The sequence below is a fragment of the Pteropus medius genome, unplaced genomic scaffold, assembly GCF_902729225.1.
Source record: "Pteropus medius unplaced genomic scaffold, Ma_sr-lr_union100, whole genome shotgun sequence".
Classification (NCBI taxonomy): Eukaryota; Metazoa; Chordata; class Mammalia; order Chiroptera; family Pteropodidae; genus Pteropus; species Pteropus medius.
Window position 1 is genome coordinate 4,914,483 of NW_024350319.1, and position 12,149 is coordinate 4,926,631.

A 12,149-nucleotide genomic window follows, 5' to 3' on the forward strand; every position below is an offset into this window, starting at 1 on the left:
GAACTACATATTGATGTAAATAAAAACTGAATGAAGGCATATTTACTACTTTATTAACATAGATTGTGAATGTACTTAATGGTTTTTTTGCAGTATGAGACTATAACAACCTTGAAAGCTGCTTCATTTTATGTGCAAAGAAGTCCTATGAATCTATATTTTAAATTTACTGAATCAGTGAAATTACTTACTTTGTCAGTTAAATTGCAAATGCAAGCTGTATTCTCCAGTTTTACTTTACGTATTGACACTAATTGGTAACGGTGTGCAATGTGATTAGAATGCATTTTGAAGATGCTTTCTGTACAGACAAAATACAGGGACTAAAATAATGCTGTGCAGTGTATAGCAGAGCCATTTTTCGGCTTTGGTGTACTCAACTTTTTCAGTATTTAAAACAGTGTTTTGAATAACATAAAAGTCTCTTTATTGTATAAATAATAAAATGTCACCTTATTGTAAAGTGTCTTTTATTTAATATCAAAGCAGATTTCTTAGCCACAGAGCAGTAGTGTGAAGAGCATGTTTCTTTTAAACCAAAAAACGCAAACATTGTAATTAATATTTGAAAAATGTAACATTTACTATGAATATGTACATTTATCTTTATAAGTAATGATTTTTTTCATTATATGAACATGCCTCAGTCATCCAAAAGCTACCTATCCACCCATTTATCTATATAAATTAATATACAGTCTATTGATTGGCTACTTAATAGAATCACATGGTTAGTTTTATAATGACTGATCAGCCTATTTGTCATATTTTTTGTGTAAAAAAAAGTTTATATTTGACTTTGATTAAATGAAGTTCACCTATGACAACATCCCTTTTAGAATATTACCACATGACTACAAGTTTAGTATTATGAAGATTACAAACTTTAAAATTAAGGCCTTGGAAATTTTTTTAAAATGCACAAGGTTAGATTAGAAGTCATCAACAGAGTAAATTATGTATACAAATACCTGCTTAGTAAATATTTAAACAAAGTATGTTTCAAGATTTCTATACCATATAAGTCATTAGTTATTTTCTGTTGCTGATATCTATATAATTAATACAATAAGGTCTTCAGTACTTTTTTTTTAAAAAAAGACAATAGGTATTTTTAACTGCGAACACTCGGAAAAACATGCAGGTCCAATCTCAATTTCTTAAATCTAGGTGTACTAGATTATTGTATGAAAACTTAATACTAAGGCATCATTAAAAAAAAACCTGTCAAGTTTTAAATTCAAAATTGTACGTAATTATAACAACACTTTTACTATTTTCTCCACCAATAACTGTATCTTGTGTAGCATTTCTGTGACATTAGAAACCTTGACAAAATAATTTCATAAAACATGGGGAAAGGCTAGAAACATTTCAACTAGATTAAAACAAAAATAATACAGTCAGTGAATATTCATTTAAAACTTATACTGAGACCAACCACATCACAAAAGTCCTATCACGGGTAATAAAAAGTCTTATTTTTTTTAAATACCAAAGAACAATACTGAATAAAATTCAATTCAGTTTTATATCCAATAAAGAGATAGAAATCAGATGGTCATACTCAAATCAATTCGTCACATATGTAACACAAACAGAAATGGGGGAAAAACCCACTTCTACAAAAAATGCTTTGTCATTATAAAAATATTAAACTACATTAAATAAAAATTCACTTTTGAAGAAACTGTTGTGTTTTAAGGGAATGAAAGTGAATAGGATAAATCTTGTGTAAAACATTCAGAACATATGTATGCATACTATACATGGTTATCACCATTACAAATGTATAAAACACCTTTGAAAAATGTTAGTTATCAATGTAAGAATTTGAAGAATTAGCATAACCAAGATAATAAACCAACTCCAATTTAAGTAGGAATTCGGTCTCTTAAATATTCCAAAATAGCAGCTGTTCCTTTCATTAATATGGCCGCTCGAGGAACACGGAATGGATTCCCATCTAGGAGTAACGTTCTAAACGAAAAAGAGAAATTAAGAATTTTAACATTTTCCAATGGGAGGCTTTTCTTCTAATTTTATTTGCAATTTTATTTGCAATTTTATAAATAAAATTTGTGTATTTTTTTCTATTTGTCCCTTTTCAATCTAAGCACTTAAATAGTTGGAATTACAACTATAATAATAACCAAGACAACATTAATTGAATACTTATTATGTGAAAGGTACTGTGCTAATAAGCAAATTCGCTGACTCTCTTAGCTATCTTTACAAATCTATGATGCAGGCACCATTAATATTCCTATTTTAGAGATTAAGAAACAAATTCATGGAGGTAAGAAGGACTTGTCCAAGATCACACACCTAAAACTAATATTTAACCCACCTTTTCATCAAACTTATTATGACCATATACTAAATGGTTGAATCATACATTTTACACAAATACCGATGAACAGATAACAAGTACTTGTACCAAGGACTATAATGTAATCAATATATCTTCCCTCCTACTCTGGAAAACATTAGTACATGTCTGCCCTCTCCCACCCTTGACCAGATACACATATACAAATCTATTTACATGTTCTGAAATGAAGTTCAATTTAAGATTTAAGGGCTTGTTGATTTGTTTCTTTATATAATTAAAGAAATAAATTATAAGATAAACTTTTGTTAATTTTCAATAACAAGTATTTGTGTAAACAAAGGTCAAAGGATTCACAGTATATTATATAGATCTAAATTAAATATTCAAATACTTCTTCGTGCCTTGGGAATTCTTTTAAAGACTGATTTTCATAATTTATACAAAAAGGAGTTAATTATAGTCAATCCTCATTATTCACGGACTCTATATTTGCTAATTTGCCTACTCACTAAAATTTATTATAACCCCAAAATCAATATACATAGCACTTTCAAGGTCATTATTTGGACATGCACAGAGCAGCAAAAAATTTGAGTCACTTGATAGGCACATTTTCAGTTGAGATTGAACAAGGTGACGTTCTGCCTTCTTGTTTCAGCTCCCATACTGAAAACAAGTGTCCTTTTTGTAGTCTATTTAGTATGACATTTTTCACATTTTTGTACTTGTTGGTGATTTAACTGTTTAAAAAGACCTGCAAGTGTAATGCTGAAGTGTGGTCTAGTTTTCTTAAACAAGAAGGCTGTCATGTGCCTTACAGAGAAAATACGTATGTTAGATAAGCTTCATTCAGGCATGAATTATAGTGCTGTTTGGCCACAGTTAATGTTAATGAATCAACAATGTTAAATACAGAAACACACATAAAACAAGGTTATGTATTGATTGGTTGATGAAAATGTGACCAGAGGCTTGAAAGAACCTAACTCTTATACTTCCCCTAGGAATAATGGTTTAGTATTCATTAATTTGGTGTTTACAAAGACTTTATAGAATACAACTGCTGCAAATAATGAGAATCAACTAATAAGAGGTACAGAGCAGATGCCAGTGCTGCCCTAGTGAAGTAAAATATGCCAAACTGTCATATGCAGCTTTCAACAAGGAAATTACTTCTGACACATTCTACTTAACTACCTGGCTTTCCGCTGACATCTCAAACACCTTTTAAAGTCACTGACTGGGAGCTATGTTCAGGCACTGAGACAACTCTTTTCTAAAGGACAAAGAGATGGTATAAATGAGTCTAAATAAAGCAGGATGGGAAATTAGAGGAGTGACTGGGAAATTGGAAAGGTTTTCAAAAGTGATATTTAGGTTGATTACTGATAAAAGCAGGGTAAAGGCATCTGAGGCTGGGGTAACAACAAACACAAAGAGGAAGACCATGCCGATCTGAAATAAATGGTGATAATCTGTCACCATAATAATCTGTAATCAGATTTTAAAAGACCCTATATGATATGCACAGCTAAGTTTATATATCCATGACATTTTTACATGGTAGAGTTTCCAGTTATACATATACAGAGTGATGAGTAAAGTATCACTAGAAACAAACAGCTACTTTGTTTATATACAATATAAACAAAGCTAAAAAAATAAATTTGGTAAAATGTGGAAAACAGAATTGAGATTCAGGGTTTGTTACCTATTATTTTAAACAAGACATTACCTTTTTTACTACCACTTTCCTGCAAGAGAACCTCAATAGAAAAAAATAAAACTAAATGACACTTTTACAGATCAATCAAATAAATGGAAAAATTTGGTAGGATGGTATAGTTACCTTAAGTTCACACAATTACCGAGTTCTGGTGGAATTTGTAGGAGGTCATTATTTTGAAGGTCCAATGTGATCAGATTTTCCATTGTTTTTAATTTCTCTGGGTCCACAGATCCAACCTGATTGTTACTAACTAAAACTGTTTCAAGTGTGGGGATGTGATACAGAACTTCAGGTAGTATTTTGAACCTATTAAAATATGAACAGAATACCTAAATATACTGGAATCAGAGGCAAAAGTCATTCCTTCAAATAGATGATCTGAAGTTTGATATCATGAGATAAAGTTTTCTTTAGTGTATTTTATATTTGCTATAAGTACCGTATTCAAATTTTCCAGAAAATAAAGAAAATGAACTAATTTTGGAAACCTTGAAATATATGTGAAGTGGACAAACTTGAAACAGTTCCTTTTTATTGTATAAAATCAAACAAAAGTTTGGAGTACATTCTCTCATGTTTTCCTTTTCACATTCAGAAGAAATCTTCCTGAGATTCTCTATAAAATGTCTCCATGTAGTTATTCTTCTTTAGTTCACTTTTATTTCTTATGAAACAGAATCACTGTAAATATTAAGTAAAAATTCAAGATTTACATTTTCCTTTGACTAACTTTCAACAATAGGTGCATTTTGGTTCTTAAAAAGATGACAAACTAGCACAGGCTGCTGGTTTCCTGAAGATGCCACAAGAGAGCATGGTTTCAGTGTGAGGAAAACTGCGAGTCTGGACCAGAAAAGACAAGAATGGGCTGAAGGAGAACTTTATAACTGTGGCCTTTTCATTTCCCCATATTGCCTTTCCTTTTCTGACTCAATATAAAAAATTCAATAATGAAGCGTAAACTCAAGGAAACTCTGAAGTTCCAGAGGGACTGAGGAGTCAAGAATTAGAAGTACAGGTGGACCAAACTGCTGCCAAGTCGTCTTTCCTCTTTTACCCCACCAATGCATGAAAAAGGTAATTAAGAAAGATGTGGCTCATCTGTTAACATAGAAATTAGGGTCAGCTTTTGCCACCTCCCCAAAGACATTACTTGACAATGCAACCGACAGCTCAACAGACAACTCAAGAGAGAACCGACAGTTCACTTCACAAATAAAAATTAGGAGAGATCTGAGAAGTGCACATATTTTTAAATAATGCCAACAATAGCATAACCTGCAAATGAGAAAGCAAAAATAATGGACAGAACAAAATTTAAATAGACAGCATTTTAACATCAACGTGTCTTAGCATCCTCATTTGTCAAAATTTACACATTTGTTACAAGGATTGAATGAATATATTTGAAGACCTTATGATAGTAGATAGAATACAGTAAATGTTAGCTATTAATATTTAAATTAAATTGTTACCAAAATCAACTTTCATCATAGAAAACAACACGACATTGTTGTTAAGAGCCCAAACCACCTGGGCTCAAATCCCAGCTCTACAATTACTACATATGTGAACCTTAGGTGAGTTACTTAACTCCTAATCCTGTATTTTCAAATGGACATAACAACAGAACCTACCATGTAGGGCTTTTGTGAGGATTAAAGGAGAAAATACAAATAAAGTATTTAGTCCAATGCCAGCAGATAATAAGCTCCCAATAAATATTAGCTATTCTTAATTATTAGCAGTATCTTTATAGTGTTTGAAGAATAAAATCTAAGGTTTTTTGGCATAAAAGGCTCCTAAAAGGCTGGCTACTGCTTACATGCCCTATTTCATTTGTTACTTCTACTCCTCTAGCTCCTTACTTTATGGTCAGAGCCATACTGAACTTCTTGAAGGGTCCCAAAGACAGCATGTTCCCCATCAACTTTGTGCCTTACTACATGCTATTTGCTCTACCTGGGATGCCCTATCCCTGTGTGTCTGGCAAATGTCTGTCTATTTTTCAAGTCTCAGTTTCAATGCTACCTCTTCTACCTTCAGGTAATCTCAGGAAACACTTCTGTCTATGCAGTACGCCTCCATTACAGCAATTATAAATATTTACTTGCATGTTTGTTTTCCTACTAGGCTACAGGCTTCTTAAAATAGTTAAAAGGAACAACAGAAATCTACTAGACATCAATTGTTAAAATTCTATGAGAGCAATATCATTTTCAATTCTGAGTAGAACAAAATGAAAATAAACCTGGATATTCAAATAAGGTAAAATCATAGAGACTTCTTATTTATTTGGTTCTTTTAGTTGTATTCACTAGTAAGACCTACGGATTTCCCACAGAATAACTGCTAGTCACAAATTTTTCTATTCAGTCTCTTACCTATTAAAGGAAAGATTGATTGTTTGTAGTCTTATCAACGATTCCATTTCTTTAGGCAAAGAACTTAAAAAATTGTTTCTAAATTGGAAAGAAAAACATGACTTAGAAAAAAAATTTGTACAACTTTAATTTGTAATTAAAGTATTGATCAGACAAAAAAATTATGTAGCTCAGTTTGTCAATCTTTGATCTGATTTCCTCAAGGCTGAGTCCTGAGATTGCTAAATCAGTTGGCTGCCTCAAGTATTCGATTAGTATGCCAAATCTTGATACCAATATACAACCAATTGATAATGCAACCAACTCTTCAATAATAGATTTAACAGCAAACACTGTAAAACTAATTAATCCTTATCTCCTTTCTGAACTCAACAATACTCCTCACGGTCAGGGCCCTTTAGATCGTTCCCTATAAATACCACATTATTTAATTCCGCTGATATTTGATTGGTGTTATTATATATCTTGCATACAGACATGAAATCCTACTCCAAAAAGAACTGAAATATACGAAAAAAATGAAACAGGAAAGTAAAAAGATTCTATATATTTAGGAACTTGAGACTTATTATTATATAGGTATTAAGCAAGTCTATTTCTACTCCAGGTTGAGAATCTCAATTTGCACAATGCATTTTTTTAGATCTTATGATGAAGAACGACAGTAAACAGAATCTCATTTATTGTTGGAATGGTCTGGGAACAATATTACAAGAACAGCTGACAAGAAGGTAGAAGGATTCTAAAGGCCGTATACAGACTAACAATAGAAAATATTTGTGAGAAAATTATATCCAACAAGATGGCTACTTATTACAATTGAATAATTTTCTCTAACCTATTTCTTGGCATTCAGAAGGAAAGCTTAATATATGAGTCATACTTTCTACAGCTCAAGCTATGTTCTTTTTTCTTTTCTCTCTACTTTTCTCCCATTATTGTCTTTATTAAGTTGAGTTCTATCATCCGCTGCTGGCCTTTATCCTTTTCCTAGAAAGTCTTATACCTACTGATATCAGACCAAAAAAATTCATATTTTAGTCAACTAGAAACCTTCAGATACGATTATAGATGAAGGTATATATATTACATATATATGTATACATAAAAACACATGTACACACACTGAAGAATGGGAGGAAAAGAAAGAATGGGGACATGAATCCATTTTCTCTGCTCTGTTAATACTGAACTAAAATGTGGTTTTACACTGTTTTGCTAGTGTAATTGCCATGCGAAAATAAAAGTCTACACTTAATAAGAACAGAGTATTCGTAGATTTACTTTAATCCTGTAAGTAAAATATTTTATCTCCACAGAAAGAATAAATCCTCAAACAGCGGATTTAACTTAACCGTGTTATTTGACTACTGTTTGAGCAGAACAAAAGGAGCTTTACTATAAATAAACTAAAAACACACCTCATAATAATATATGAGCAGTAGGAAGCCCAGGTAGTAGAGATATAGTTTACAAATAAAGTTTAAAGTCCAAGCAAATAAATGACTTTCTAACCCAGAGACATATATTATTACTCTTAAAAAACTGTGATACTTCTGATCCTGTCACTTCAACTTAAAACATATTTAAATTAAACTTCCTATTACATCTACAGAGCCATAAGTAGTTTCTTTTCTTTTTTGTTGCCATAGTGTTTTTTTTTCCTTTATTTCTGACTTTACATGTTTAATATAATATTTTGAAACCAAATAGGTTCTTTTTAAGAGAAGCCATGTTAGTCGTTGTCCCAGCATAGGGTTTTTAAATTTAATGCTATTTACTTTCAGGAAAGGAAAAATGTGAAGCAAACACTTTCTGTGTGGTATTTGTAATTTAATGCAAGCATGAACCTAAAGAATATGTTAATATTTTCTAATATTTTAAATAATTTTGTCTGATAAGCTGCCTACAAATGATATCTGATTAAAATATTTCCCAAGTGCTTGCTTTTAGGTTTCTCCTAAAATATTATTAATAAACTAATGACCAATTTCCATACTAACTTAGAAAAATATGAGGGAAACGGCAAAAGTTAGGCAAAATTCAGACAAGTTATAATGAAAAAAGTGAAGTAGTAGTATCAATAAATACCTGAGATCTAAAAAGGTCAATTTCTGAAGCACACATAATTCCACGGATATAAAGGAAAGCTTATTAAAACTGAGATTGACATCAGAAACCATTTCCTTCAGTTCTACAATCCTGAAACAAAAATAATTTTAAAATGTTAGCACTTGAATTCACTGTCAGAATTTCAAAACTGTAAGCAGACCATAGGAGGAACAATCCCATATTATTTCTGCTAATTAAGATTTTCTGTAATTTTTACTTGTCTCATAAAAATTTCAGTTTGGATATGTAACAGATAAAAATATTTTTAAAAAACAGCTTTAATATTATCTGTCCCAGACTTTCTATTTGTCCTTAAATGGATATTGAAGTTTAATTTAAGAACTCATTATTTTATATTTAAACCAATTATGTACAAAGAAGAAAAATCGACATAGGCAAATTTTATTCTATACTGTCAATAACTTGAAACCATAAAATAAATTGTTAGACATATATTCTGTTAACATAGTAATTTTCTTTTTAGACTGTATAATGCCCTCTGTATCTGAGTACTTCAAAATGTTTTTAAATATGATGTCAATATTTTAAAAGTATAGTATATTATTTTATCCAAATTATCATTACATTTAATTATGGTGGCCAGAAAACAGTGAGTTAATACCTAGGTTTGGTAAGTGTCACTAAGCAACTTAAGTAAGAACTTAAATAGAAAGAGTTAAACATTTCTAAGTAAGCCTAATCAAGGTTAATAGTTTTAAAGTATGCTATTAATTTAACTATAAGAACGAGAAATGTTATCTGTGATTGATTTGCCAAAAAATGAATTAAACTATAACTATAAATCACTTTTGTCTATATTAGCAAAACTAAAAAAGAAAGAATATCAAAGGCTGTGCTAAAGTAGATATAGTGAAAGATAAAATAAGTTTGGATATATAACTAATAAAATTTTCTTTGAAAGTTTTTAGATATATGTATCGAGAGACATATTCTTTGATTTAGTAATTCTTCTAGAAATCTGGCCTAAAGGAACAATATTTTGTTTTATTTTTTGCCATAATCAACCTTATTTATAATATAAGTTAGATTTTAAAAGTATTGTTTACAACATAGGAAAATACATATGACAAATAAACCAGTCAAGATACAAATTGTAATATAATTATAAATGGGGTATAAGTTGAAATAAAATATGCCATGAGTTAACAGAATAAATCAGTGATGGGACTGTAAATGATTTGTCCCTTCATTTAGTCCAAAATTTTACAAATATTATCTTTACAATCAGAAAATAATTTGGTGAAAATTGTGACTTCTGAAATAAGAATTTAAGAAAGAGTTAAAGTGGTTCAGAAACTCTCTATAGCAAGGTATGTCTTTATTATATTTCTTCTTTGGCCTTCTAAACTGCTAAAAAATATGAAATAACTGTGGTAACAGAATAACATGTTGTTTTGCACAAGAATAACTAAATTGTGGGATAAAATGAGAAACTAAGTAAAAAAGTAATCTTTTAACTCCATCCATTTTGATTCTCAATTGCTTGTTTGATCCAAGATCCTCAAGGCAAAATATCTGACAGCAAATCTAAATGCTCAACTATTCTATCAAATGTCCCCTAAGCCATTCAAATAAGAGAGAATGAGAAGATGGACTAGATCTCTTTTGCAATGGAATCTCTTAGTTATCAATTTTTCAACATCTACATTCCCCAACCTATACTCTGTAAAATAGAAAAAGAACTATAGCTTGTAAAAATTTGAAACATCTAAAAAATCCTTTTTGCAGTCAGATGAAAGCCATTCTATTTTCCCAAAACATTCCCATTTTTTTTTTTTTAAGTACTAAAGTACTTACTAAGTGCTAGGCACTTGTTAAATACTTCATGTGGATTATGTCATTTGATTTAATTCTTAAAATAGGTACGATTATATCTCTTCACAGGTGAGGAGCTAGCTAACCTGTCCAAAGCCACACAGCTCCTGTAGGTAGACCTGGGATATAGACACAAGCAGTGACTCTGTTGCCTCATGTTCTTTGACACTGCCCTATCTTATCTCCCATAGTGTTGTTTTAATTGCAAGATTATTTGTCAACTTCCTTTGGGTGTATAGTTTACTATAATAATTTTTAAAAAATGGTAATTTTTAAAAGTTCAACATTATATATATATTTTTTATAACCTATAGATTTTGCTATAATTAACGTCAACAAAGATATATTAAATAGTATAAAATACAATGCAAACAACTTCTAATATTTGGAAGTGAAGAATCTTTTTCTGAAAGGAAGTATTCTAGGGCTCGGTCATTGTTTTTACTATCAATGGAAAAATTCAGTGACTTGGCAATTTATTAATATAAAGGCCCAAGTAAAAATTCCTATTGATTTACATAAACCTGGCTCTGAATGGTCTCTGAAAAATTTCTACTAACATTTAATTATATGGGAAAAAGTAATTTAATATTTTTAATAATTCTAATATCTATTTTCCAAGGTTAAAATGTAAAAGGAAGTTTATAAAAACCTGCATACCTCTCATAACAAACGTTAAAAGTATCTCAGGGAATACTTCAGTAAATTTTGCTAAATTCCTCAATTGTTATTAATGCAAAAAATTTTACAAATAATTTCAAATTTAAAAACTATGAAAAATAATTATTTGACAAGATGCAAACGCTACTGAGAATGAGTCACGACTTAATTCAAAGGTCTTCATGAACAGTTCTTACCTTTTTGGAATTTCACATAGCTCATTCTTACTGAAGTTAATAGAAGTGATAATGTTGCTTTTTACTGCATCAAACACTTCATCAGGAATCAAAGTTGTTTGTTTATCACTAAAGGAAAAATGGTTTAAGAAATGCATCATTCTTAGCAGTTCAGACAAATATAATTATTACTTTTCACTTTTAAAGACTTTAAAGATTTTATAAGAAAGATTTTGAAGGCATTTGATTATTTAGTTGTGTAAAGAGTGGCCACAAAAACCTGCCAACCCACAAAATGTTGATAGTTAGGAATTCAGACAACATATTGTATCACGACACATTGTGCCATATACACTCTGAGGACACACTCAATGTGAATAAAAAACAGACATATCTTCAGAGTCTAAGATGTCTAGAAGTCATATAAAAAATGGATAGTAATATAATAAATGGATTCCTCTACTTCAGAGTAGAACTAAACCTACAATTTTACAAACTATTTTTGCACCTTTTCTTAAAATCTCGAATGGGTGGTCTGTTAACTTTCTTTGGCTATATAGTTAACTGCAAGATAAGAATCATTTTTAAAAGTTCAACATTATACTAAACTAGTTTGCTCATAAGCTAAACCACTTTCGCTCTCCTTTAGCATGTGACAAGGTAGATAGAGTAGTGGCTTTAGAATACACTATTCCTGGTTCTACCATTAATAAGCTTTGTAATTTACTTCCTTGAACCTCAGTTCTGTGAATTTATATTCTAAAGAGTTATTCATTGTTATTTATGCTAGATCTTTTGCAAATGTAAATAAATTTCTTTTTCAATAAGATTAAAAATTTCAGCAAGATTTTCAATAAAAAATATAAATTTAATCTTAAATAAAAATAAACTCTGACATTTGCAGATTTAACAATTTA

The 12,149-nt window shown here is 30.3% G+C and overlaps 1 protein-coding gene across 2 annotated transcripts in view; it reads right to left on the reverse strand.

Moving 5' to 3' along the window:
• Positions 1-453: 453 nt before the first annotated feature.
• Positions 454-12,149, reverse strand: part of LRRC40 (leucine rich repeat containing 40) — a 41,627-nt gene continuing 29,931 nt past the window's right edge. For both annotated transcript variants that reach the window (XM_039838562.1, XM_039838561.1), the window contains exons 11-15: positions 11,254-11,361; positions 8,540-8,650; positions 6,449-6,526; positions 4,185-4,370; positions 454-1,980 (exon numbers count right to left, since the gene is read on the reverse strand). In XM_039838562.1, the coding sequence (XP_039694496.1) occupies positions 1,875-1,980; positions 4,185-4,370; positions 6,449-6,526; positions 8,540-8,650; positions 11,254-11,361 (589 nt within the window). In that variant the 3' untranslated portion in view covers positions 454-1,874. The remainder of the gene's footprint in view (positions 1,981-4,184; positions 4,371-6,448; positions 6,527-8,539; positions 8,651-11,253; positions 11,362-12,149) is intronic.